This window comes from Pleurodeles waltl, chromosome 6 (genome assembly GCF_031143425.1).
Source record: "Pleurodeles waltl isolate 20211129_DDA chromosome 6, aPleWal1.hap1.20221129, whole genome shotgun sequence".
Classification (NCBI taxonomy): Eukaryota; Metazoa; Chordata; class Amphibia; order Caudata; family Salamandridae; genus Pleurodeles; species Pleurodeles waltl.
Window position 1 is genome coordinate 1,368,474,160 of NC_090445.1, and position 27,104 is coordinate 1,368,501,263.

General features: G+C 44.9%; 1 protein-coding gene across 3 annotated transcripts in view; it reads right to left on the bottom strand.

The window, feature by feature from the left end:
* PARG (poly(ADP-ribose) glycohydrolase) overlaps positions 1-26,461 on the bottom strand; it is an 850,138-nt gene extending 823,677 nt beyond the window's left edge. For 2 of the 3 annotated variants that reach the window (XM_069240666.1, XM_069240665.1), the window contains exon 1: positions 26,115-26,392. In XM_069240666.1, the coding sequence (XP_069096767.1) occupies positions 26,115-26,259 (145 nt within the window). In that variant the 5' untranslated portion in view covers positions 26,260-26,392. Of the gene's footprint in view, positions 1-26,114 lie in introns of all 3 variants that reach the window. The other variant, XM_069240664.1, reaches the window with a different exon arrangement.
* Positions 26,462-27,104: the final 643 nt, after the last annotated feature.

The following is a 27,104-nucleotide window of genomic DNA, read 5'->3' on the forward strand; positions in this document are numbered from 1 at the left end:
CATCCTACATTGCAGTAAAACGCACCATGCGTGAACATGGTATAAAGTATGCCATGCTCTTTTCGGCTAAACTCCGAGTGGAATACGATAATAGGACCCATTTTTTTCTCACCCCTCAATTGGCAACGGATTGGCTTGAATCACTGAACATCCACTGCAGATCAGCCCGCGATCGACCATTTCGAAACCCCGGGAAGAAACGTAGTAGATCTCGGAAGAAGACCACAGAGGCGGCCCCATCGAAACATCAGTCACTTCAGGAGATGCGTGATGCGGTGGAAACAGCAGCAGCGCTGAGCGAAGGAAACTTCCACACGCGTCGGACCCCGGATGCTACATCGGATGTCGATTCAAGCCGCGAACACTCCTCAGCATCCTCCCGAGACACTCTTATCAGCTTGCCACCAATCACCCCAAGAACAGCGGACAAGCTTATATGACCTCACTGAAGGAACAAGCTGGCAAGTGAGCTGGCGCCTGTGGGAGAACCTCGCTTTGTTTGGGGGCCCTGCTAGGTCCCACCCGTGAATATATGACAATATGACCCTGGATAACACTTCCTAACCGGCACATTGTAAGTGGTCGGGCATGGGGAACGGTCCGGAGCGCTACCTCTTGGTCTCTGGCGCACCTCCTTCCAATAGGTTGATAATTAAGATTACAATGGTTGTAATGGTTTGGACGGGGAGAGTTGTAGGTACCGGTCCTGGGGAGAGGGAGTTGCAAAGGGGTATTGATTTTGTTTTTGTTGTTTTAAGGGTACATCATGCACATCTACTTCACGGCCCAGACAGGTCACACCTTAGATTACTGATCTCGATAGGTACATCCATTAGTAGTAATAGAGCGGCGTTGGCAGGCCGCCTTTACGTTCCTCCTTAAATTATGTCCACAGAATACAAGATAATCACATGGAATGTTAGGGGCCTAAATAACATGTCCAAAAGGTACAAGGTTCACAATTTCTTAAACAAAGGGGAGTGCACATAGCTATCTTGCAAGAAACCCATTTGTTAGAGCAGGAGGTTAAAGCCCTGAAAAAGCGCTGGAGGGGACAAATCTTCGCCACTGTCCACTCAGCGTTTGCGAGGGGAGTGTTGATATGGATTCGACCGGGCGTTCCATTGCAGGTTCTCCATACCTTGATTGACACGGAAGGGAGATATGTAGTGATTTCTGGTAGATTGGACGGGAGGGAGGTAACCCTTGCGGGACTATACGCCCCAAATCACGACCAGGGGAGATTTCAAGATCGACTATCGCTGGTCATGAGCACGCTCCTCACCAGCACCACACTAATAGGAGGGGACTTTAATTGTGTAACGGATGCCACAATGGACAAATCGCACCCACCATTGTTGCAATCCACAATCCATAAAACAGCACTACACTTTCGGCAGTGGCAGAGACACTGGCAACTGACGGATTGTTGGCGCAAACTTAATCCCCTCAACAGAGAATATTCTTTTTACTCAGCAGTATACGACCTGCACGTACGACTGGACACATTTTTGGCATCTCCGGAGGTGCAATCTGCGGTGGCGAAGGCCGAGTATCTTGGCCGCACCATCTCAGATCATAATCCCTTACTAATTTCTTTGACCTGGTGCGGCGAGAGACCTTTAATTCCCACTTGGCGCCTAAGAGCAGAATCACTTGAGGATGAGGCTTTTAAGGCTCTACTGAATACGCAGATCACTGACTTCTTTAGGAACAATGCTGAAACTGCTTCGTCTAGATCCATCGAATGGGAATCCTTTAAAACAGTGGTCAGGGGATATTGTATTAGCACGACTGTAGGAGTACGTAAGATGTTGGAGACTGAACTAGGTGATCTCGAGGATTCCCTTAGAGATCTCGAACGCAAACACCCGGCACAGCCCGACCTCTCAGCACAACTAGAAGAGACAAGGGCTGGAATAGCGGAAGCTAACATTAGACTGTCGCGTTTCGATTACAAGCAATTTTTGCAGAGGCAACACGCGGAGGGTGACAGGGCGGGTGCCATCCTGGCCTGGTTGGCTAAACCACCTCAGCATCAAACCATAGTGGTAGAGCTGGAGGCTAACCCGGGTACTAAAGTGTATGGGCAGAAGGAGATCAATGCTACCTTTCTTGAATATTACTCGGAGCTATATGCCCTCCCCGCTGAAGTACTTAGCGACGCTCAATTACAAGAATTGGGAAACCTCAACCTCCCAACACTGGGAGGGGAGGATAGAATAGCCCTGGCGACTCCCATATCACTTACAGAAATAAAGACTGCAATTCAAAGTATGGCCAGGGGCAAAGTCCCGGGAGCGGATGGTCTCCCCCTGGAGTTTTACCTTACATACCAGGATTCATTAGATCCCCAGCTCAGCATACTATATGCGGAGGCATGGAATAACAATAGCTTGCCTCCTTCCACTACGGAAGCTATAATGATTCCTCTTTTGAAACCCACCAAATCCCCCACGGACGTTCGATCATACCGCCCACTATCAATGTTGAACTTAGATTATAAAATACTAAGCAGGGTGCTAGCTAACAGACTTCTACCGCACATGTCCTTGTTAATCCATCAGGACCAATCGGGATTTATCCCACAGCGTAGCACTGCCCAAAATATTCGACGATTGATTTCACTCCTTCATGCCCTGCCTTCTGATGCATCTAGAGCAGTGATCATCTCGATTGATGTCGAGAAGGCTTTTGATAGCCTGCGATGGGACTACTTAGAACGAGTCATGCTGCAGCTGGGACTGGGGGAAGGTTTTGTCAAATGGATGAGGCTTCTTTATACAAACCCCACGGCGCGAGTGCGCACAGGCCGTACAATATCCACTTCTTTTGTCATAGGTAGAGGCACCAGACAGGGCTGCCCGCTGTCACCTTTACTTTTTGCATTGGCGCTTGAACCTCTCGCCCAGTCGGCTAGATCACAGAGGTTTTATGAAGGCATTACAATCAATGCCTGGACACATCATATTGCCCTATATGCGGATGACATGTTACTTTTTCTCCAGAACGTAGAGGTCGACTTGCCAGGAGCAATGACAATGTTAGACAACTTTGGTGCTGCATCCGGGCTCCGGATTAATTGGGGGAAGTCATCCATTTTTCCAGCTACCAGGGGCATCAGAGAACCAACGGAAACTCGGGGCCTCCCGTAGTCCCCGCCCACATTCAAATACCTAGGGGTTAATATCTATCACCACGCTGAAGAACTACTGGAAGGGAACATACAGAGCACGATTAGGAATATCAAAAACAGCATGGTATTCTGGCAGACACTTCCGTTGGCGGTCACTGGGAGTGTTGCGCTGATTAAGATGATAGTGCTGCCTAGAGTGTTATACTACTTCGCAACCATTCCACTCATAATACCAAGGGTAGTATTTAAAACAATCACGTCCTTGATTACAGGATTTATATGGGGAACCAGCAGACATAGGATTGCGTTGCGCACCCTCCAGAGATCAACAGCGGAGGGTGGTATAGCCGTTGCCGACTTCGAATTATACTATTGGGCGAGCCAACTCCAGTGGTTGGCGCGGTTTCTCAGGGCACCCCCAGTGGGGGAGGCCCTGAGAGCCCCTCTCCACTGCTCCCGAGATAGAATTCTGGGCATACTACTAAACCCCAAGAAACAGAATAGACCGCTGCATGTGGAATGGGAGGCATCACGTTACTACTGGGAACAATACCTAAAGCGAACGCACACCAGAGCTCCATACTCACCAGAAGCACCCCTGACCTGCGTGAGGTCTATTGCGGAAAATCATGTGATAGGGGGTATCACCCGATTCATGTAATTTCAGATCGACACCATAGGGGCTCTATATAATAATGGGAAACTATGTACCTATGCAGAACTGCAAGAAAAGTTCCAGCTCCCACCAGGGCTGTTCCTAACCTATAACGCGATTGTCAGAACTCTTCGTAGGCAGTGGAGTACAGGGCTGGAGGAACCCCCCAGACATCCTACCTGTGACCAAATATGCACTATAGAAGACCAAGGGAGGATGATATCAGGGATATATACCTCTTTGCTAACCAGCACATGTCTTCCCTTAAATAAACTTAAGACCAAATGGCAGGGGGAGCTGGGTGTTACAATAGACGACGCACAGTGGTCCAGAATAACCTCACACATATATACAGTTTCCAGAAATGCCAGGTTTAAATTAATAAATGTATATGTCTTCCATAGGGCCTACTTAACCCCCTATATGATATCAAAGATTTATGGTGTAGAAAATGCCAGTTGCCCTCGCTGTGCAGAACTGGCAGCGGAATTGTTGCACATGCTCTGGAGTTGCCCACTAATCGGGGATTACTGGGCGGGGATATTTGAGGCGCTCTCCACCTGCAAGGGCAGAACATTAGCCCGAACAGCCATGGTAGTGGTCTTGGGGGATTTCCCATGCCCCAGCAAGCATAAAATCACAAACCGGTTCATAGACCTGGCCCTGATATTAGCAAGGAGAGAAATAACCTCGCACTGGAAAGATCCAAAGGGCCCACAGATAAATCGTTGGAGAAATGCATTAATTAAATGGGCGGAAACCGAAGGGACAGTACTACTGAGGGAAGCTTTCAGGGGCCTAAGAACTAGAGACAATGCTCAGCATTGGAATACGATACTGGACAATTTTAGAACACCCAACACTTCTAATTCTGATACAGAGGCTAATTTATCAGAACCAGACCCTGCATAACTAACTAAGATACTCATACAGGAGATTGTACAAGAGGACAAATATGTTATCCATTTGTGCACTGATCAAACACATTTATGCAATTGATAGAATGTGCAGAAGGGAACAGGGAGGGGGGATCAAAAAATTGGGAAGTTATTTTGTTATGTATGCGTTGTCATGCAATTATAAAGCAATAAAAGAGATTTAAAAAAAAAAAAAGGAATAAAACTCTTTGCATTTATATGCTTTGTGGGCCGCTACCATAACAGTAACATCTTCACCCTTGAGACGCAGTCTCTGTGCCACCAAATGCGCTGTAACATCATGTCTACATCTAACTGGAATGTTAATTGCTTTCTCAATTTTAAAGAATGGGATTCAGAGACGGAATGCTATAGTGGGGGGATTGTTTTAAAGGTTCAAGCTTGAACAACCTTCAGACTAAAAACAGGTGTTTCCTATTAAGCTGATCAGGATTAATCCCTAAAACCGCAGACATCTCTGTTATAAAGGTGAAAAGGCGGGCCTTAGGCACATGTAACAACTACTCAGGAGACCCATTAAATATGTTCCCGATTGATTGATTGATTGACCTAGAACGTTGGTGCACCATGTTAAACTGTTTCAACAAATTAGGTAGGACTGTGTATCTAGGCTACTTAAACTTCACTTTATAGGGACTCGGTCTGGCTATACCATCAGGAAATGTTGACACAATTCCTAGCGAGCTCACAGTGCCCCATCTGAACCCCTAAACTTACCAGGGTACAAGATGGCATTTGCAACCTTGAATATGACTAATCGGATTCCCAAGGAAATCGTGGAAACAGATCTACTGTTTTGTTGTTACTCTTCGTATCCGTGATGAGACACAAGATACAAAAATGTATTTTCAAACATTTATTGTAACAATCGTATTCTTGTATAAAAATCTGCAATTATTAGGCAACGCAAACAAATCATGGTACGAAAATGGTGAAAAAGATTAACAGTTCAACCACAATAGTGTTAACTGTGTTGTGCACTCCTATCCGTTACTACTACCTACACTATCGAGAGCATAGAGAAAGTAGACTCTGCGAGATCAGCTGGGGTAGCCTAACCCACCTCCCCCATACCTGATAAGATGTGCTGGAAGCTGGTCAAATGTGGTGCAGCTATGGTTATTTTCAGGATGGAGGTTAGAGTCAGCAGGGCTGCGTCTCAGTCACAGTGTAACGCATTCCAGAACTGCTCCTCTGCCAATTGTAGCACAGAGGCAGTTTTTATAATAAAAGCACTGTTCATATCGCACTGTGTCAGATGTGAAGAGCTGATGCGAAGTCTGTAAGTAAGAAGCTGTTTCCAACAGACAATCATAAAACTAGGGCATCGGGTTCTGTATCACCTAGCATTGGACGGAGTGTGCAGACATCATGGCAGCAACGCACTTTACGATGAATAGGCTGCATGTACAATGTTTTCTCAGTACATTATCGCATGAATGAAAACAGAGTAAAAAGTCACCATTAGAAAAAAAGGATAAGTTAAAACGTGCTATCTAAAATGGAGGGTCTACGCAGTCCATGTCAAGCTTTACTATAATACAATCCTTCCAACATACATACATATGTGACACACAAATCAGGTACACTGATCTGTTAATGAGAGACAGCAACCAAACACAATTGTGGAGGTATATTTATTTAATCTTAAGCTTGTGAGATACAAAGCAGTCAGCTTTCAAAGTATAGCCTGCCAGGAGCAGCTAGCACAATCCTTTTAAACTGTTTGAACTTAATTTACAGCTACTAAAATAGCCAAGCCAGATGTGTTCACATAACACATTTTGTAAGTTAAGCTTAAGCTAAACACTAACATGAATCTTATCAAAGCATGAATACATTCTCACAGTGCTGAGGACAGGGGCAGTTCAGCTCCTGAAACCAAAGGGGAACTAACCAGAATAAATAGTTCATGGATTTTTACCCTTCTCAGCCTCAATGTGAAATAGCCAGGGTTTGGACAGTTGTGGGATTCTTGAAATCACAATGAAAGCACAACAACTATGGAAATCATTTGTTTGATATCACATTTGTGCTACAGCACAAACATACAGGAGCAGAATGTAGCCTATGTTCCTTATTGATTGGCAGGACTCAGTCAGCCTGACACCCCCCCCCCCACTCACCAGACACCTACAACCTCATCTGGGAATACTGCAATAATCATCTCTGAGTCTGACGATCCTAATCGCACACATGATCCATTTCGCAAGAATCATTTGTGCCAACAACGTTGACATGCGTTCCTACACTGACAATATTCAACTTACACTCTCCTTCTCGGAGAAGGCTCCCAACACCAAGAACAGGCTCGCTGCCTGCATGACTGATATAGCTGACTACATGACGTCCTACTGTCTCAAACGGAACACCAACAAGAAGAAAGTGTTGATCTTCAGAAAAACATAAACAAACTTATTGTTGGACAGCACATAGTGGCTGGTTGAACTAGGCTCCAAACCCTCTCCAAGAACGATGGGATCGTCATTGACAGCAAACTCAACATGGCCACCCATGATATGGCCAACCTAGCCAATGCTGTCACAGCCTCCTGCTTCCACAGTCTAAACATGTTGAGGGAAATCTTAAAATTGCTTCCAACCAGCACCAAAATAAAACATCATTCAGTACCTTGTCACTAGCAAGCTGGTCTATAGGAACAACTTCTACCCCAGGATCAGTAAGCGTCTCAAGAGATGACTACAAACTGTTCAAAACTCAGGAGACAAACCAGCTCTCAACCTAACATACCACAAACACACACACATATATATATATATATATATATATATATATATCACACCACACTTTAAGGAACTTCACTGCCTCCGCATACACAAGAAAGTTCAGTTCATAACTTTCCACTCACGCCTTCAAAGCACTAAAACACTGACCCAGCATACCTCAACAACTGCATTTCCTTCCACACACATTTGCTTAGCCACATTCCTACTTGTACACATACAACTCAACTGCACAACCAGATCCGGCGGAAAAGCTTTTTTCTACATTACTCCAGAAGCATGGAACGACCTACAAATCAGAGCCTCCTTGTCAATTCTTGAGTTCCCCAATAAGTTCATGACCTACCTCTTTGAACAGTTCCCCCACCTGCAGTGGGCTTAGATAAACTCACACCAGTTTAACACTAGGACACTCCCATCTCTTCTGGCTGTACAAACCCTCATAACAAAGTAATATGTTCCCCAATAAGATAAATGGTTTCTTTTGGGCCGGAACCCTCGCCTACAATCTATGACATGCTCCAACATCGGGTCCTGTCCACCTTCAAGTTACGGATTTGCTCATATGGGCTCAACCACTACTATATAGTTTCATTGGACTGTGGAGGGAGCCAGAAAGAAAAGGAAAATATAGAAAGAATGAATGATTATTAGGATTAGGCTTTGACTAAAAGAGCCTTAAATAAAGTGTTTTAAAGCTAAATAACATGTGTAGTACTCAGGGATTAAACAAAATCAATACAGACTATTTGATAAGGTGTAAGGTTCAGTGATATAGGTCTCAGTAAATGATTAGCCTCCAACTCCATAATATTCACAATTTGATCTATTGCAGGATGTACAGCAGCCAAGACATAGACAAGCTTCTGCAGCCTCCACATCAGTGGTTATTGGCTGGTTAATAGAGGTTTCAGTATTTGTGATAGAGCAAATAGGTAAGAAAACAATATTCTACCATGTCTAAAAAGAGCCTGTGCCAGTGACTTTTTTTCTTTTTTTTAAATATCTTTTATTACTTTATAACTGTAAGATAACACGTCAAGAATTGTATCATACAAATTAACAATTCCACGATCAACTGAAAACCCCCCACGCCCCCGCAGCACATTCAACCAATTATATGAAGAATTACTTAGACATGTTCTCATAGATACATCAGTACTTTCACGTCATAGAACATCTTGCACGATGATATAGGGGGTTACGCAAGGATCGGTTCTGGGGCTGTGGGTTCTTCATCAGAGGTGGAACAGTCTGGTGTCCTCAGGGCGTCTAGTATCACATTCCACTGCATAACACTGTCTCTAGGTCTTAGACCCCTGACAGCCTCTCTCAATAGTACCGCTCCCTCGACCACCGCCCATTTGTCCAATGCGTTTCTCCATCGCTGCACTTGTGGCCCCTTCGGATCTTTCCAGTGCGAGGTAATTTCTCTCCTGGCTGATATCAGGGCCAGGTCAATGAACTTATTAGCAATTTTATGCATCCCTGGCCGGGGTAAGTTCCCCAAAACTGCCACTATGGCAGAACGGGGCAGTGTTCTGTCTATGCAGGAAGAAAGCATCTCAAATATCTCCGACCAGTACCCCTCCACCTGAGGGCAACTCCAAAGCATATGCAACAGTCCCACTGCTACTTCAGCGCAACGAGGACAACAAGAATTATGTACACCATAAATTTTCGATATTATGTAGGGGGTTAAATAGGCCCTATGAAAGACATATAAGTTTATCAATTTAAACCTTGCATCCCTGGAAACTGTATAAATATGAGAGGTAATTCTGGTCCACTGCGCTTCATCTAACGTGGTGTTCAATTCCTCCTGCCATTTAGTTTGAAGTTTACCTAAGGGGAGGCATGCGCTGTTCAGTAGAGAGTTATATATCCCTGATATCAGTCTACCCAGGTCCCCAATGGTGCAAAGTAGGTCACAGGTGGAATGTAAGGGGAGGTTCCACTAATCCCATTTCCCATAGTTTACGAACAGTTCTGAATATTACGTTATAGGTAAGAACAGCCCCGGTGGGAGCTGAAACGTTTCTTGCAGCTCTGCATATGTACAGAGCTTCCCGTGGTTATAAAGAGCCCCTATCGTTGCGATCTGAGATGACTTGAGTCGAGCGATATCCCCCCTCGTGTGATCACCCGCGATGTACATCAGGCAGTGTATGTGGGCCCCCGGTGAGTACGGAGCTTTAGTTCCCGTTCGCTTTAAGTACTGTTCCCAGCAGTGTCTTAAGGACTCCCATTCTATGGGTAGTGGCTGTTTCTGTTTTTTGGGAGTTAGTAGTATACCCAGAATTCTATCTCGGGGGCAGTGAAGGTGGGTCCCCAATTCCTCTACCTTCGGGAGTTCTTTATGCAAGCTCGCCAGCCATTGAAGTTGACCCGCCCAGTAATAAAATTCAAAATCTGGAACGGCTAAACCCCCCTCCGTAATGGGTCTCTGGAGCGTGCGTAATTCAACCCTATGTCTGCTGAGTCCCCAGATAAAGCCTGTGAGCATGGAAGTTATTTCTTTAAATACTACTTTTGGTTTTACGATTGGAATAGTTGAAAAGTAGTATAGCATTCTAGGCAACATAATCATCTTAAGTAGGGCAACCCTCCCAGTTACCGTGAGTGGAAGTGTCTGCCAAAATATAATGCTATTTCTGATGCCCAGAAGTGCGCTTCTTATATTCCCTTCCATTAAATCCACAGTGGAGTGATAAATATTGATCCCTAAATATTTAAATGTGGACGGGGCCCATGGGAGACCCCAAATGTTTGCAGGCTTTGAGGTGCCTTTGGAAGCCGTAAAAACGGACGACTTCCCCCAATTTATCCGGAGTCCAGAGGCAGCACCGTATGTATCCAACATGATCATCGCCGCGGGTAGATCAGTGTCCAAGTTTTTAAGAAATAGTAACATGTTGTCCGCATATAGTGCAATATGATGCGTCCTGGCATTGATTGTGATCCCTTCATAAAGCCTCCGGGATCTAGCTAATTGGGCAAGGGGTTCAACCGCTATCGCAAAGAGTAGAGGCGACAGAGGGCAGCCCTGCCTGGAACCCCTGCCTACAGCAAAAGGGGTAGACACTGTGCGACCAGTACGCACCCGTGCCGCAGGGTTCGTGTAAAGAAGCCTCATCCACTTAACAAAGCCTTCACCAAGTCCCATCTGCAACATAACTCGCTCCAGATAGTCCCAACGCAAGCTATCAAAGGCCTTCTCTATATCTATTGAGACAATTGTTGCACTAGGTGCGTCAGAGGGCATGGCATGAAGTACTGAGACCAATCGACAAATATTTTGAGCAGTGCTACGTTGTGGGATAAACCCGGATTGGTCCTGGTGTATCAACGAGGACATATATGGCAGCAGTCTATTAGCCAGGACCCTGCTGAGTATTTTATAATCTAAATTTAGCATAGATAGTGGGCGGTATGAACGAACATCCGTTGGGGGTTTATTGGGCTTCAGTAGTGGTATCATTATAGCCTCTGTAGTAGATAGAGGTAAGCTATTAGCATCCCATGCCTCCGCATATAAGATGCGGAGTTGGGGAGCAAGTAGATCCTGATAAGTAAGATAAAACTCCAATGGTAGACCATCTGCCCCCGGGACCTTGCCCCTGGCCATATCCTGAACTGTTACCTTGATTTCCGTAAGTGCTATAGGAGTCGCCACAACCGCTCTGTCCTCAGCCCCCAAGGTAGGCAGAGCGAGGGTCCCCAACTCCCGTATTTGGCTGTCGCTTAACAATTCGGTGGGAGGGGCATACAACGTAGAATAATAAGTACAGAAGCTAGTGTTGATCTCTTTCTGCCCATACACTTTGGTACCTGGAGTTACCTCCAGCTCGACCACTGCAGTTTGTTGCCGAGGCGGTGTGGCTAGCCAAGCTAGGAGGGCACTTGCCTTATCGCCCTCGGCATGCTGTCTATTTAAGAATTGCTCATAATCAAAGCGGGACAATCGGATATTAGCTTCCACTATTTTTGCCCTAGTCTCATCTAGTTGAGCTGATAGGTCAGGCTGTACCAGGAGTTTGCGCTCGAGAACTCTAAGAGAATCCTCAAGATCACTCAGCTCCGTTTCCAGCGTTTTGCGGACTCCCACATTAGCACCAATACAGTAGCCCCTAATCACTGTTTTAAAGGATTCCCATTCAATGGACCTAGATGAGGCAGTTCCAGTATTACATCTAAAATATTCAGTGATATGTGTATGTAGTAGTGCCTTAAAAGCCTCGTCTTCAAGAGATTCGGCTCTCAGGCGCCACGCGGGGACCAACGGTCTCTCGCCGCTCCAACTCAAAGAGATCAACAAGGGGTTATGATCAGATGTGGTGCGGCCAAGATACTCGGCCGTCATCACCTCGGTCTGCACATCAGGCGACACCAAAAACGTGTCAAGTCGGACGTGCAGATCATGGACTGTCGAGTAATATGAATAATCTCTCTCAAGGGGGTTAAGCCCTCCCCAACAGTCCGTGAATCACCAATGCCTCTGCCACTTCGCAAACTGCGAAGCAGATTTATGGATCGGGGATTGCGGTAACGGAGGGTGTGACCTGTCCGTATCGACATTAGTTATACAATTAAAATCACCACCAAGCAGAGTAGTACCGGTAAGGAGTGTATCTATTTCCAGCGATGACCGATCTAGGAATTTCCCCTGGTCGTGATTTGGGGCGTAAAGTCCAGCAATGTTTACTTCCCTCCCCTCCAGTCTACCAGAAATCACTACATACCTCCCCTCTTTATCAATTAGTGTGTGGAGAGCCTGGAAAGGTACACCTGGTCGGATCCAGATCAGCACTCCCCTTGCAAACGCCGAGTAAACAGTGGCGAAGATCTGCCCCCTTCATCGTTTTTTCAGTGCGTTAACCTCCGGTGCCAGTAAATGGGATTCTTGTAAAAGAGCCACGTGCACCCCCTCCGTTTAAGAAAATTGTGAATTTTGTATCTCTTGGACAGGTTATTAAGACCTCTAATATTCCAAGTGAGTATTTTATATTTAGTGGCCATGATCTAAGGGGGCATGTAGAGGTGATATGGAAATGCTGTCCTATTACGACCTGCGGATGTACAATTACCGAGCAATAAGCTTATATGAGAACAGTTTAAATCATGAATTAGGTGTGCTTGCTGTATCCCTAGAACAAAGAAAACTAATACCCTTCTCAACTCCCTCTCCCCAGGACCGGTACCTACAACTCTCCCCGTCCAAACCATTACAACAATGTTAAGTATACTCAACGTCCTATAGGAGGGAGGTGTGCCAGGAACTAAGAGACAGTGTCCCGGGCCAGTCCCCGGGCCCAGCAATATGGATTTTGCAGCTCATGAAAATACACATGAAAGGCAGGCCAACAGGGACACTTGTGGTGCCATACAGAGATCCCTCATAGATAGAAGAGCACAGTCAGAGTCACACCGCTGGGCGGCACATCCTGGGATCATATAAGTTCATCCGCCGTTACCGGCGGCAAGCTGATAAGAGTGTCCCAAGACGACACTGAGGAACGCTCGCAACTTGAATCAGCCTCTGACACAGCATCGGGAGCCCGGCGCATACGAAATTCTCCCCCACTCAGCGCCGCTGCTGTGTCACCACATCTCGCATCTCCTTAAGCGATTGATGTCGCGATGGGGCCATCTCTGTGGTATTTTTCTTAGATCTACTGCGTTTCCTCCCGGTTGTACGGAAAGTCCAATTGCGGAGACCCCGGCTGGTGATGTCCAGAGATTCCAGCCAGTCCTCAGCCAGCTGAGGGGCGAGGAAGAAGTGGGGTCTTGTTATCGTATTCCACTCGGAGCTTAGCCGAGAAAAGCATGCCATATTTTATGCTATGTTCACGCAGGGTACGCTTAACTGCTATGTAGGATGCTCTCTGTGCCTGAGTCTCCTTAGTGAAATCAGGAAATATCATAATCCTTTGGCCATCCATCAGTACCTCACACCGTTGACGTGACTGCAGCAGTATATGGTCTCTGTCTTTATAGTGTAGTAATTTGGCGACTATTGGTCGTGGTCTGGTTTCCGGTGGGGGGAGTCTGCTGGGGACCCTGTGGGCTCTCACAACTGCGAAAACTGCCAATAGGCCCTCCGGGGCTACCGTGTCTTTGAGCCATTGTTCCAGAAATGTTTCCATGTTAGCTGCGATTGATTCTGCCCCCTCCGGAACCCCCACCAGTCGGATGTTGTTCCGTCTGGCACGACTTTCAGCATCCTCAGCCCTCGCTTCAAGTGTTTTCATCCAGGTTGTTAAGTCTATAAGTTCTGAGGTCGAAGCTTTCTGTTCTGTGGAGACATCTGCCAGCGTACTCTCGTGGGATTCTACTGTCTCCTTTAATTTACGGTGGTCGTCGCACAATAGGGAGAGATCTGCGGCAAGGCCGTCGATTTTACGTTCCAGTGCTTCACGGGATTCTTTAATGGCGTGCATTACTGTATCCAGAGTTGTCCCGAGTTGGGCATGGTCAACTTGTGAGTCTGTGGCGAAGGTTCGGGGAGGGTTTGCAGTGAGTAAGGAGTCCTCAAGCGGCTGACTATTGCGCCTTTTGGGCTTTACCATCGCGATAAGAATGCAACTCGCAGCATGCAGGAAGTGTTCGCCCAGAGGGGTAAGAGGCAACTTTATCCGCTAACTCCATCTTATTTGAGCTCTGTGTGATCTCAGTCTCAGCATTCACTCAGGAGGGTCTCTCCCAGGTAGCAGCGGCCTTGCGTGGTCCACACCCTTGAGAGTGTCCCACAACATGTGGTAATGCGCTGTCTGTCGGGGGAGAACACTGGGAAGTAGAGCAAAGGCCAAGGAGTCCCGCCTGGGGTTCAAGCAACAGAGGGTGTGTATGTCTCCAGTGGCAGCGCTCCCCTCCGCGAGCGGGACAATTGCAGCGGGGAATTGCTGTTCCCGGGCAATGAAGGCCCCATAGGGGCGCACGATGGTGGGGCCCCAAGTCTTCCAATATTCGCCGGGTGTAGCACCCGGGCAGTAGGGTGCACCCACAGTCTGTTAAGCCCCCTGGTATGTAGAGAGTATGCCGTGGGGGAGCCTCTCTGTCCTGCCTCGGCGTGTCGGGAGCGCCGCGTCTCCCCCTCTCGCTGCTGTGCCGCTCAGGTTCCGTGCGGGCTCTGGGACTCGCTGCCGCACCTCCAGCCGGTAGGTAGGTTGGCAGCTCCCCCGTGGCACCCCAGCAAACCGCGCAGGGCTCCTCTCTGTATGTGGCGTGTTGAGGCCCACAGGCGCGATGTGTTCAGTGCTCGATCGCGGCCGCCATTTTGTATCGCGGCAACCGCGGAGCACTCATGCCGATCCCAGGCAAAGCACGCGTCAAAGTGGTGGCGCAGCGGTTCTGTTCGGGCCCGGCTGACCTCCGATCACCCATCCCAGATTTTCGGGGCTTCTGAGCTCGTATTTAGCAGTATGTATGTGTTGGGCCCAGTTCACGGCCCGGGAGCATCGCACTATACGTGCAGCTCAACCAGTCGCAGGCCACGCCCCCTGTGCCAGTGATTTTTACAGAAAACACAACAACTGTGATTTTATTACCACTGCCTGGACCCAAGAAGAGACACCAGGGGCCATATGTACAAAAGCTTTTTCCCATAGACACAGAATGGGTAAAATACTTTGGTACATCTGGCCCCAGGTTTTGAATCGCTCAAGCCACACAAAGTGGTCAAACAATCAAAGTCCTTCTATAATGCTCCAGCAAAAATTGCAAGCTGCACCACAGCCAAACAACTCTAAATGATCTGAGATGGTCAAGCACAGCACAACAATCAATAAGCACGGTGATGATTAAAATACTAAAAATTCGAGAAAACTGGGGCTGACATAGCATGTAAACATAGTGGATGCATTATAAATGAGCACCCATCTTAATGCCTGACATTCTGCATCACCCTTCACAATCCTGTGCCTTTATTTAACACTGCTGTGTCTGACATTGTGAGTTGTGGTGAACCAGCCATTACAGGTAAATTCACCTGGGAGGCTGACAATCTGATATTCGATGGCCTGGATCTGTGAGGGCTCATAGCAAACAGGACCAGCCGTTGGCAGACAGTAGGTCCAAGGCAAGAGTACCCTCTGCTGGATAACAGGCAGTTTCCTGCACCCCACTTCCCTCCTCGCCTCTTTCTTTGCAAGGCTTCTGTTGACTCCCTGGAGTATGCTGCAGAATATCAGGACCATGGCCTTTTTCTAGAGGCGTCTCTGCACCCGGGGACAACCTCATTAGGTGCAAGGTGTCTGGTCGGTCCCGGGGAGCTCACTGTTGTGCTACGGCTTCTTGAGGACGTCTAGCTATGCCTGGGAAAACACCACTGTGTGGTGCAACCAGTTGTGGTTGAGCACAGGGAGCTTCTTGTTCCTCCAGATACTACCCTGGGCAGAGCCCAATTGTCACCAACAAAGATGGTGCTTAAAGCAACTCACCATGGTTGCAAGGCTGTCCACCCAAGAGCAGTAACACATGCTGCGATAAACTACCGCCGTAACTTTTTTTGTCTACAAAGAAATTATGGCTTTGTTATATCGTGCATACCCCCCCAAGTAGATTTTGATTGATGTGGTGCTCTTCCTGCACCAGGTTTAGTTGCCTATAAACCCAATCCCTTAATCAGCACAAAATAATTCTAGAGGAGTTACTCATTATATGTCATCTAAAGTAAATGCTAAATTTACATTTAGTCCCAACTGAGTCGAACACCTAGGCTGACACCTCTATCAATATATATCCTTCAATCAGAATCAACTTAGTTTAATCAGCATATCACTCCATAATGCAAGTCCTTAAGGAGAGGAGCTTTATCCAAGATTTCAGCATCTGCACTATAACAGACCCACCACCAATCCAAATATCAAATAAATCTTCTTTATTGCATATCCAAAGTTTATTTAAAAAAACTAAAAAGATATCTATAAAATGAATCAGCCCAGCCAAAGCATTTCGTCCTTTTCTGTATAAAATTCATCCTACTGTCGGTCGCCAGTACATAGTTTAAGTTAGGACCTAGTTTCCATAGGAAAAGCTTTTTTGTTTTGGCAATAACTTTAGTGTTGCTTGACGAATTTTTATGAAACTTTCAAAACTAGTACCCACTCACTTTAGCAGCTGTTTTGAAAGTTTCAGGGTGATTCGTCGAGCAGGAGCTGAGAAAAACGGGGGTTCCACAATGCAATTTCCATAGAAATTTTTAGACACAAGTACAGCCTGAGCCGCTGGACGGAACTAAACCATATTTGGCAGAAAGATAGCTCTTGGTTCATAAAGCACCCTTTTTGCTTTATAGGGGGAAACTTGATAAGGAAGGAGAAGCGGCCATGAGGCCACATATCTCAACAACGTACAAAATAAGAAAGTGCAAGTGAAAGCTAACATGTAGCAGCTTTTGTTAATAAATCATTCAGTATTCATTTTGGTGTTCCAGGAGGTCGTTTATTCGGATTACTCCTCATTCTCCTCCTCTTCTCTCTCTCTCTCTCTCCTCAAGGTGCTACTGATACTTGCCTTTTGTGACATTCCTACCTTACATTGCCCTTACAGGTAGGCTTTTCTACTTTTCAATTCCATCTTTTCACTTTTTGCTATTTAAGCACCTTAATGCACTCTGTCTAGCCACCGGTTATAGTGACCATTGATAAATAATACCTCAAGTTCATTTTATTTTAGGAATAAGTTTGGTTATTCTTTACTCACAATACTGTTTCTGCAATTTGGGCTCCACTCTCTTATTTTCACCATCGGAGGGAACTTCACTACTACTTAAAATACAGTGATATTTCATGCTTTCACACTAGTTCGGTTTGTCATGTCTACACACACACTTTGTGATTATCTTTCCATTATCCATGTACATATTTAAAACTTGACACTGTATATTTCCTACAGCCTTGATGAAGTCACGGTTGTGACGAAACACGTGTTGGCTGTGCCTGTTTGACTGTACTTTTAGATTTACGAAAAGCAACCCGAATAAACGACCTCCTGGAACACTAAGATGAATACTGAATGATTTATTAACAAAAGCTGCTACATGTTAGCTTTCACTTGCTCTTTCTTATTTTGTACATTGTTGAGTGCTGTGGTCTTTTATGTTCATTATATGTGGTGTGGTCTCCTATACAGTATACTGTGCCTTCAGGTAGTAGGGCACTGGGCCGCGTGCACCTAGAAATACAGTATTATTTTGTATACTTACCACTGTGGACACCACTCTGGAAGTGCGATGCTCTGCCATTTACTACCTTTTCGTTCTGGGTTAGTTACATGGTCCTAACTATACCTACCTAGTGGGGGCCGCAATTAGGTAATATATCATATATCTCACTGATGATCCACATTGTTTTGGTAAATGGCCAGTCTGTATTTTAAATGCATCAAACCATTTACAGCCCACAAGGGACTACACCTGACTTAATTTTAATTATCCCACAGTATATACAGACTATAACTTTACAGTTCCAAGGAGATAATGCTCATTGATTGAACCACCATTTTTGAAGTTTACACACTTTTTATTTTTAAAAAGGTTCTTATATAATTCGATTTGCATAACCCTGCTGGGCTTTAACAGCATGATTTAGTTACATGATAACTGTGACTGAGCACACTGAATGTTGTGGTTATCCATTCTAACCACTACCACAGAAAGAAAGCTCACTTGCGTTATTGACCAAAACATAATCAGCACTCACATGCAACTCTTGACAAAATGAAGGACCACAGTTTTGCACAGGTATTCTCTGCAGCGGATTCGAATCACATGCAACTTAAGTGTTCAACAAGTTACTGAACTGTTGCACAGAACTCATCCACCTGAATTCATTGAGAAAACAGTCATTCTTTTACATGTTTTTAAAAAAAAAAGTTAGTTATATACATATTTAAAGTCAATAAATATAACTTTACCGAAGACCTTTCCTATACCGAACTTTCAGTGAAAAGAGCACTTGGATTTTTAACATTCATCTTTTCTGACTTGCCTCCAATGTTACCAGTGACTGGTGTAATCTTGTTTCTGCTTTTTTTTAAAAAGACTGTCAGGCTCTTTACGAGTTTGGAGGTTCTTCTGCGGGTCCGCCAAACTCATGGAGAGGATGCCACCACCACTACGCGGACTATGTCAAAATTGTATGTTTTTGTGCCAGAGGAATTCAAACATTACTCAAAAAAATGTTTTTAAAAAAAGCTTCAACATTTTTAAACCCAAACACTGGGCACCTATAAACATTATACAATCCTGACTGTACGAAGGAGTCCCCTTTCACAGAATCCTGAATCTGTAGCACAGCTTTTTGTACAGATTATGTGCATCGGTGTGAAATTTTTGCAAAAATGTTGAAATATGCAACAACAGAATGTGTTGTGCCTCATTTGGGCATAACTGTTAAATATAAATCAAGTTTTGTTGTTGGTGTGCTAGATGTACAAAGTGTTGTATTCTCTGCACTGCTGTTGTCTTCCATTAGTGATCTAGATAATTTACAAGAGTTGTTTCTGTGAACAGTGTAAAGTTGCAATGACATGCTGTCCAATCACCCCGTACTTGTAAATTATATATATATATATATATATATATATATATATATATATATATATATATATATATATATATATATAAAAAACAGATGCTCGAACAGGAACTCAATGGACCCAAGAGGGGTGGTGCAAGAAACCGGCACGCTCAGGACTCCAGGAAAAGCAAAATAAAGTTTAATACAACACAACGCGTTTCGGCTGTCCAAGCTCACGTGACCAAGGCTGCTTGGACAGCCGAAACGCGTTGTGTTGTATTAAACTTTATTTTGCTTTTCCTGGAGTGCTGAGTGTGCAAGTGCTACCTTTTATTATTTTTTATATATATATATATCCAATAAAAATGAATTCTTGAATAATTGCCATCTTTGAAATAGCCATGTAAACACTAATTGGGCTGTATATATTTGGATTAACATATACCTTCCACCTCGGTATTCTTGTGCAAACATTTAAAAGGCAAAAAAAAAAAAAACAATTAGCAAGGCCAATAAGTCTCACCCAGTGGATAGCTGCTGACTTTGTCAATTTATTTTATCAATGTTGAGCGGAGCACAGCTATTCTGCAGCATGGCTGAAAATTGAGGAAAAAGCGCTATGATGTGGCAAATGCTGACAGCGAGGGGCAGTGATCTGTTCCACACATGAAAGAAAGAACAAAAAACGTTTAACTATCTTGCGCCTGAGCTGATGTTTGCTGTTTTGGCCCTGCATGAAGACAGCACCAAAAAGGACAGGCAGAGCAGGAAGAGAAGTACCGTTTGTATCACTGTTGCACCTTGTCACCCACTTGTGATTTCTTTTGGGTGATTTTTAAATCTCGGATAGACAGTACATGCTCTGGCTCGAAGAGATTGTTGTGTATACTTTGTGGGCTTCAGCCCGCCCACAAGCTTCCCATTTGCAGGCTCCTTAATTCTCTCATATTCCATTTCTCCATTTGCCCATGGAATGCATGCATCATATCTCTTCCTGTAGTTATTTCTCCACGAGAGCATGGGCCAATTACTGCAATCCATCCACTGCTCCCATTTTTGGAATTCTTTTAAGAATTACTTTTTTCTTTGTGAAAGAACACTTCATATAAGCGCCCGTATTTTCACTCACTCCGAGCTCCTCTGAAAATAGGCCTGTAAATCTTGTTCTTATCTCGTTACATTTGCTGTGCATTCAAAGACTGAGATCAAATGTAGGACGCTGTTTTCCGAGGGTGCCTATTTACTTTTATTTCTCAGACTTCAAAGTGAGGGGATTTTTTTCTGTTCATGGCCCGGTGTTGCTTGCCCATACCCCTATTATACTTTTACAAGAGTGTTTGATGAAAAAGAGAAGATTGTGTGATTATCGAGCTCCCTGCTGTTGTTTGATTGCTGCAAACCTGGCTTGCTAACCTCAGCCAAAGAGAACTCTTCAAAGGAAGTAACATCTCCTGTTAAGATTAGGTCTAGGTGTACGATTTGCTTGTCCTTCCTGTTTGAACAATGTTCACTAAATGTTTAGTTTTTATATAGCTCATGATATAAGGCCTAATTTGTAAGATGGTGTACAACTGACCAACAGCACTGCTACAAAGTTATTTGCCCAGAAACACAAAGTTACGTTTCATAGACAGAATCATAACTTAGGTGTCCTGGCATCACAATTTAGCCGCCAGACCACACCCTCTGCAAGGAAGTGAGAAGCTGCATATCACATGCTCGAGACAGAGCATCTGGGTCCACCAGTCAGCTACTGGACCCCCTCCTTCACACACAGCTACTGCCAAGGTTCTGCCAGTGGGCTGAGCTACACACTTTACACTCTCCCTCAAAAATCAGCTTTCTGGCGGATAAACAGAAATTGAGAGTTATGCTGCAGATCAACCTTTCCAGCTCAGCTAGGTGTTTTGCACAACTGTTTACTTTTGGATACACTCTGTGATAGGCATATTAATGTAACAAGATCACTACTGTCCGAACTTTTATTTGAACGTTGTTGTCATATTAACGCAGGTGACAAAGCCCTTTATTGTTTTTAAATAAATATATCTCTGCAATAATAACATCAGCTACAGCTTTCCCAGGATAACAAGTCTCTCCATAGGACTCCTCGACAAACACCCGTAACTGGCTTTGGGAATTCTTCCAGGCAGATAAATTGATGTTTCTCTTCTCTCTCTGGGTAGAAAGACAAATCAGGAATAATTTGTTTCCCTTGCAGTTGAGGCATCCCACACTCCAAAATCCCTACCTATGTGCCCATGGAATGACCCAATGATTTTTCCTGCCATTTGCCTCAATCTTGCTTTGGCTTTGTATCCGGTTTTGGATGGTTCGCATATACTTACTTAATGAACTATTCTTTTATGTATGTACACATGGAGAAAAGCGTGCAATTTTGGGCCCCTCACTGACCAACATTCATGCATGTTTTGGAGGCCTCGCCTGCTGCACAGTGACATCTACAGTGTTCTGGAGGCTCCATTTAGATTTCAATGCCACATCTGTAGTACTGTGTTCAGCTCTGGAGACTGCATTTGAAATCTGAGTAACAATTTGGAAGTCTCATTTCGAGCACTGTAGCCATTTCTGGAGTCATAGTAAATAGTATAGTTTCTAATTCTGAGCTCTGCATCCTAGTGATTTTCGATCAGTTTTTATGTGTTGTTCTCTGAGCTCTATTATGCGCATCTCTCTGAAACCTCGAGGGTTTGAGGTCGCTCTATTTAAAATAAGATGAATTAAGGTGCATGTCTTGTTAACGAGATGACATCTGAATACTTTATTTGGAGCATTTTGTCTAGCTTTTTAGTATTTATCGACAACGTTACATCCAGCTCCGAAGACCTTGTCTAGCGCATGGTGTTTATTTTTTGGGATGCCTATCTGGAGGACTAACAGCTGATAAAACAGACGACAATATAAAGCCTGTGTGTCAGCTGCTGTCACCTTTTGTGACTTGGTTGTTACTTTCTTAATTCATTGGCATTTTGAGAACTGTGCATCTTTCTTGATCGTTCTGAGAGCGGCGACTTGCAAACCTCCTGAGTCGCTGAGGTGCTTGATTTGTTAAAAAAAAGTGCAAAGGTCTAAAGTTGTCCTTAGAAAACCGCCGCTGACGCTGCCAGATGCCAGGGATGCAGACTAGTATTGAGGCCAGCTCTTGATTCTTTCTTACGTAAAACCACACTTTCTATCTCTTTAGTTCCCTCTTCAATATTCTTTTCAGCCCTGGTTTCACCCACAGTCGCCGATTTCATATAGTTATCTTCGTCATTCTTTTGCTTTTTCCTGCCATTTTCTCAATCTTGCTTCGGTTGAAAATATGATGATGTGAAATAAACCCAGTCTTCAAAACTGCTCAATACCTGCCCAGATTAAGCACTGGACCGAGTGGTCATATTTGCCATTTATGGCGCTGACACCATGTTGCCTTAGACATAAGGACCCCTAAAGAACTTCAGGGGATTGTCCAGCATTGTAAGTACTATTAGTGAAACCAAAAATCAAACAGTGCCCACTAGAACTTGCCATAGGCACCCCTACCTTGCCACCAGGTCACTGAGAGTGGGCCCTGACTAAGCGGGGGTTCATGCTCCTTTGACAGAAATCTGTGTGTATAATTAATGTTTCATACGGATTGTCTTTACAAGTTCAAAGTTGCCCCAACTCACAGATGTGAGCGACTTTCTTTTAGCTAACTGATTCACTGATGATGGCCATTATAAAATCACACTGTTTATAATTCAGTTGGCTTAGAAACCGTCCACAGGATACTGTTAGTTATTTTCACTACCACTCATTTGCAATTTTTAGATTGCTTAGCTCCCCCAAAGGCTTCCTGCCTTTTAGCTCCTCCCTGGAGCACGGACCAAGTACATGTGTTCTTCATCAACTTTGTGTTGCCTTATCTTTTTTGCAAAGCACTACTTTTTTCATAAGTATTTTGGTATTATTCCTAAATGTGGGATCTGCAATGTGCTTTCCTACTTTTAAAACTGGCATACAGATTTGTATTTATGTTGCTTTTGCCCTAATTGTCATTTCTATTGATGCTTTAGTTACTTAAACTCACAACTGTACTGCTCCACACAACTTCACTTGATGCCACTAGACTCAACGCCATTCCACTTTATGCCACTCCACATAGTACTACACTCTGCCACTCTATGCCACTCTTCTTCACTCTACTCTACCATAAACTACTCCACTCCACGCCAACCCATACCTCTCCACTTCATGCCACACAACCTTACCCCGTGGCACTATAGTCCATGCCACTCCATGCCATGCTGCTGTACAACATGGTTAAAACACATTGGCAAAGCCAATAACTATTAAAGATGCGCGACCTATTCTCTTTGCCAATACTTGTTTTTCTGGCAGGACAGGAGGAGGCAAGCACAAACAGAGGACTGGAGGACTAGACAAGTAACAATACAAAAGGAGCGTGGGAGAGGTGGTGGAAGCAGCAATGCAGGAGGGGAGATGAAGAGGACGGAAAAAAAGTACCTCTGAAAGTGGTGAGCAGTGTAAGGACACCCGGCAAGGCAAGCAGTAATTGGGACATATGCTAGAATAGGTACTAACCAAGGAAATCAAGCTAGCATTTACTGATCAAAGAGAAACAAGTAAATGAGGGTGATGAAGCCAATCAAAGGTGAGCAATGAGCGGTCTCTAAGTCCCCTAAGTAAAGAACACATCTTGCAAGCAAAATCACTCCCATCATCTCAGGCAAGACCTAAAGTATAGGATGTGGGGGCGGAGGGAGGTAGATGACCGTCAAAGAGACAAAGGTGCCTACCAAACATACTGAAGGGCATAAAACAACCAACAGTGCCACCAAACATTTGTGTCTGGCCCGAGGGGAAACAGCATTTAAATTGCAACCTTTGCCATGCAGGACCTTTAGCATGCAGGTAAGTATTTGTACATTTACCATGCAGGTTAGTACTTGTTGTGTTATTTTTAAAAAGTGATTTTATGATTTAGGGATGGTTAGTGGTAAAGGGAGGTGATGTGGAGTGGGTAGAGAAAAGGGGAGGTGTGACTTAGGGGTTCAGGAGTTGGGAATAGGTAAAAGGGGATGGGGGTGACTTGAGGGCTCAGCTGTGGGTAGATGGAATGGGAGCTGAGGGTGACCAGTGCTGATAGGTGGGTAGAGGTAAAGGAAGGTGATGGTGGCTTGAGTGTTCAGGGGTCTGCAGAAGTAAAGGAAGGTGATCTGAAGGTTCAGGGGTCTGCAGAGGTAAAAGGAGGTGAGGGTGACTTAATTGGATAGTATGATGTCAAAGTACAGTGAGGTATAGTATGATTTGTCATTTTACTGTATGGTTTGCTATTCTATTTTAAATTATGGTATGCTCTGTTATTGTATAGAATGGTAAGCTATGTTATAAATGTCTTATTGTATAAGCAATCTTTCTTTATGCTCACTCCTTCTCTTCCATCCCCCACTTACTTCCTCTCTGAGCAAAGCTGTCTCAAAGTCACATGTGTTTGCCTTAATCTCCATGACTGTTTCTAAAAATTGCCAAAATTCAAAGACCACAACATCTCCTTCTTTGAAGGTCATACATCAGAACCAATTTTCGACCAGGGAGAAACAACGGCCATTATCCTCCTCGACCTCTCAGCAGCATTCGATACTGTATCCCACCACACCATGATCAAGAGACTGCACCACATCAAGATCCAGGGACATGCCCTCAAATGGATCGCCTCCTTCCTCACGGGAAGATGCCAGAGAATCTACCTACCACCTTTCACCTCAGACCCCAAAAGCATCATCTGCTGCATCCCTCAGGGCTCATCCCTCAGCCCCACCCTGTTCAATATTTGCATGACACCCTTGCCCAACCTCGTCAGAACCCATGGCCTTAACATCATATCATACACAGACGACAGCCAGCCCATCCTCTTGCATTCAGAAGGCACCTCAACCACAAGGACCAACTTCCATAACTGCATGACAAGTGCCGCCAACTGGATGAAGACCGACTACTTGAAAGACAACACGGGAAAGTCTAAGTCCTGGTCTTTGGGAGCAACACCTCCCCATGGGACGACTCCTAGTGACCCTTCAAACTCGAACACACACCGACAGACCACACCCACAAGCTTGACATCATCCTGGACAGAAAACTCACCATGAAATGCCAGATCAATGCAGTCTCTTCCATCTGCTTCAATGCCCCCCCACATGCTCAGAAAATATCTTGAGATGGCTCCCCATCAACACCAGGAAAACTGTCACCAGCCAGCAGGGACTATGACGCCGCACTCTACATAGGAATCACCACCCAACAGCTGAAGGTTCAGAACTGAGCTGTCAGAATCATCCTCAACCTCCCTAAACAGAACCACATCACGTCCCACCTCAAGAACTTCTACGGGCTAACCATCCACAAAAGATGCCAAATCAAGATGCTGATTCACACTGACAAAACCCTTCACGACCAAGGACGAGCATACATCAACCACTGCCTGAAATTCCACCAACCCTCCAGACACCTGCACTCCACCTCCCTCGCTGTCCCTCACACCTCCTGCATGCACCCAAGCAACACTGGAGGGTGCTGAACTTGCTGCCGGCTCATGCAACGACCTTCCCCTTCTCCTCCGAACCTCACCCTCTTACCCAGAATTCAGAAAGGGACTCAAGACCTGGCTTTGCTACTGATCCCACTTTCAACAGCAATAGCCAAGCACCAGGATACCGTTGCGGTGATTAGCTGTGCTCTACAAATCCTGATTGTATTGACACCTGCAACCTAACAATACATAATCTCTTCAAGCTCATCTACTAATGGCCCCAAACATCTGCATGAACTCACATAGACCGTTAACTAATGATCACAGCTGACTTTCGGTTCTGGCACAGCTTGCTGCCCAAAGTAAAGGTCTTCAGGGTCTCCTCGGGTGTAGTAAGGGATACATAAGTATAAATGCAATTAAAGTTTTATAAACCAGTTATTATGGTTCTAAAGTTAGAACATAGATCAAACCTTTTCTTGGTTTGTTCTCTAACAGACACCGGAATGTGTTGATTTACTCTGTGACTTAAACTCGCAGAAGGCTTTAAGGTTAGGCATTAACTGTTGTTTTTTTTTTTTTTTTACCTGCAGCAGTAGCAGTTCCCCTTTGGGATCCTTGGTCCTGAAGAGTTTGGGAAACGTGCCGCTGGGCTCTTGGTTTCCCATCCACCTCAGTGATGTCCAACCTTGCTCTTTTGCTTAAAGGCTCTCCCAAAGGACCTTCACTCATGCTGAACACATATTAGTGGTCAGAAAAAGAAAACGGAAGGGCATGGGGATGAGGTGACTTGTCCAGCAATTCCCTAGACAGCCAGTCATTTGAAACCGATCAGTTAACCCTTCCTGCTTCTTTAAAAGGTGACTGGTCTTCCGCAATATAATTACGGCGAGCAGAGCTAGAGTTCAGGGTACTCAGCCAGGTCCTCACGACCAATCAGGGAGGAATACGCAGATCCTGTTAGTAACAAAAAAGCGTGATGTCCTTGGATTGGGTCGAGATACTTTCCTGCGATAGGCTAAACGAATCTTCCCTGTTCATTGGCTTTTCTGTCTAAGGCACGGCACACCGCGGTTTTGGATTGGTTACGTCAAGGCACAATAGTCGCGCTCAAGCTCAGTGATTGTTTCAGAGGGATAGTGTGATGTCCTTTCCGATGTTAGTCACTTGTACGTTCCGTCGGTTTTACCCCGCACAGTTTTATACTTCTCACTTCTTTATCAAGACCGAAGATGTATTTTTTTAAAGAAATAAACCTTTGTATCTCAGATGTTCAACCTGCCAATATTGTCAGAAAGCAGGGCTTTAAGTCCGTTGAAAAAAGTTGGTGATTTCTTAAACGTGCGCTGCTTAAACGCATAAACTGTTTATGTGATTCCTATCGTGTGCCACTCGATCGGTATTTTGGTTCCTTTCAGAGCTTTCTGTAGTACCTCAACGGATGTATACCTAAAACCAGCTTCGACTATAGTGTAATGTCGGAGCCGTCCGACATGTAATTTATGTGTTGAAATAATTGTATGCTACGACAGTATTACATTTAGGGCCATATGTACAAACACATTTTCCCATTGACA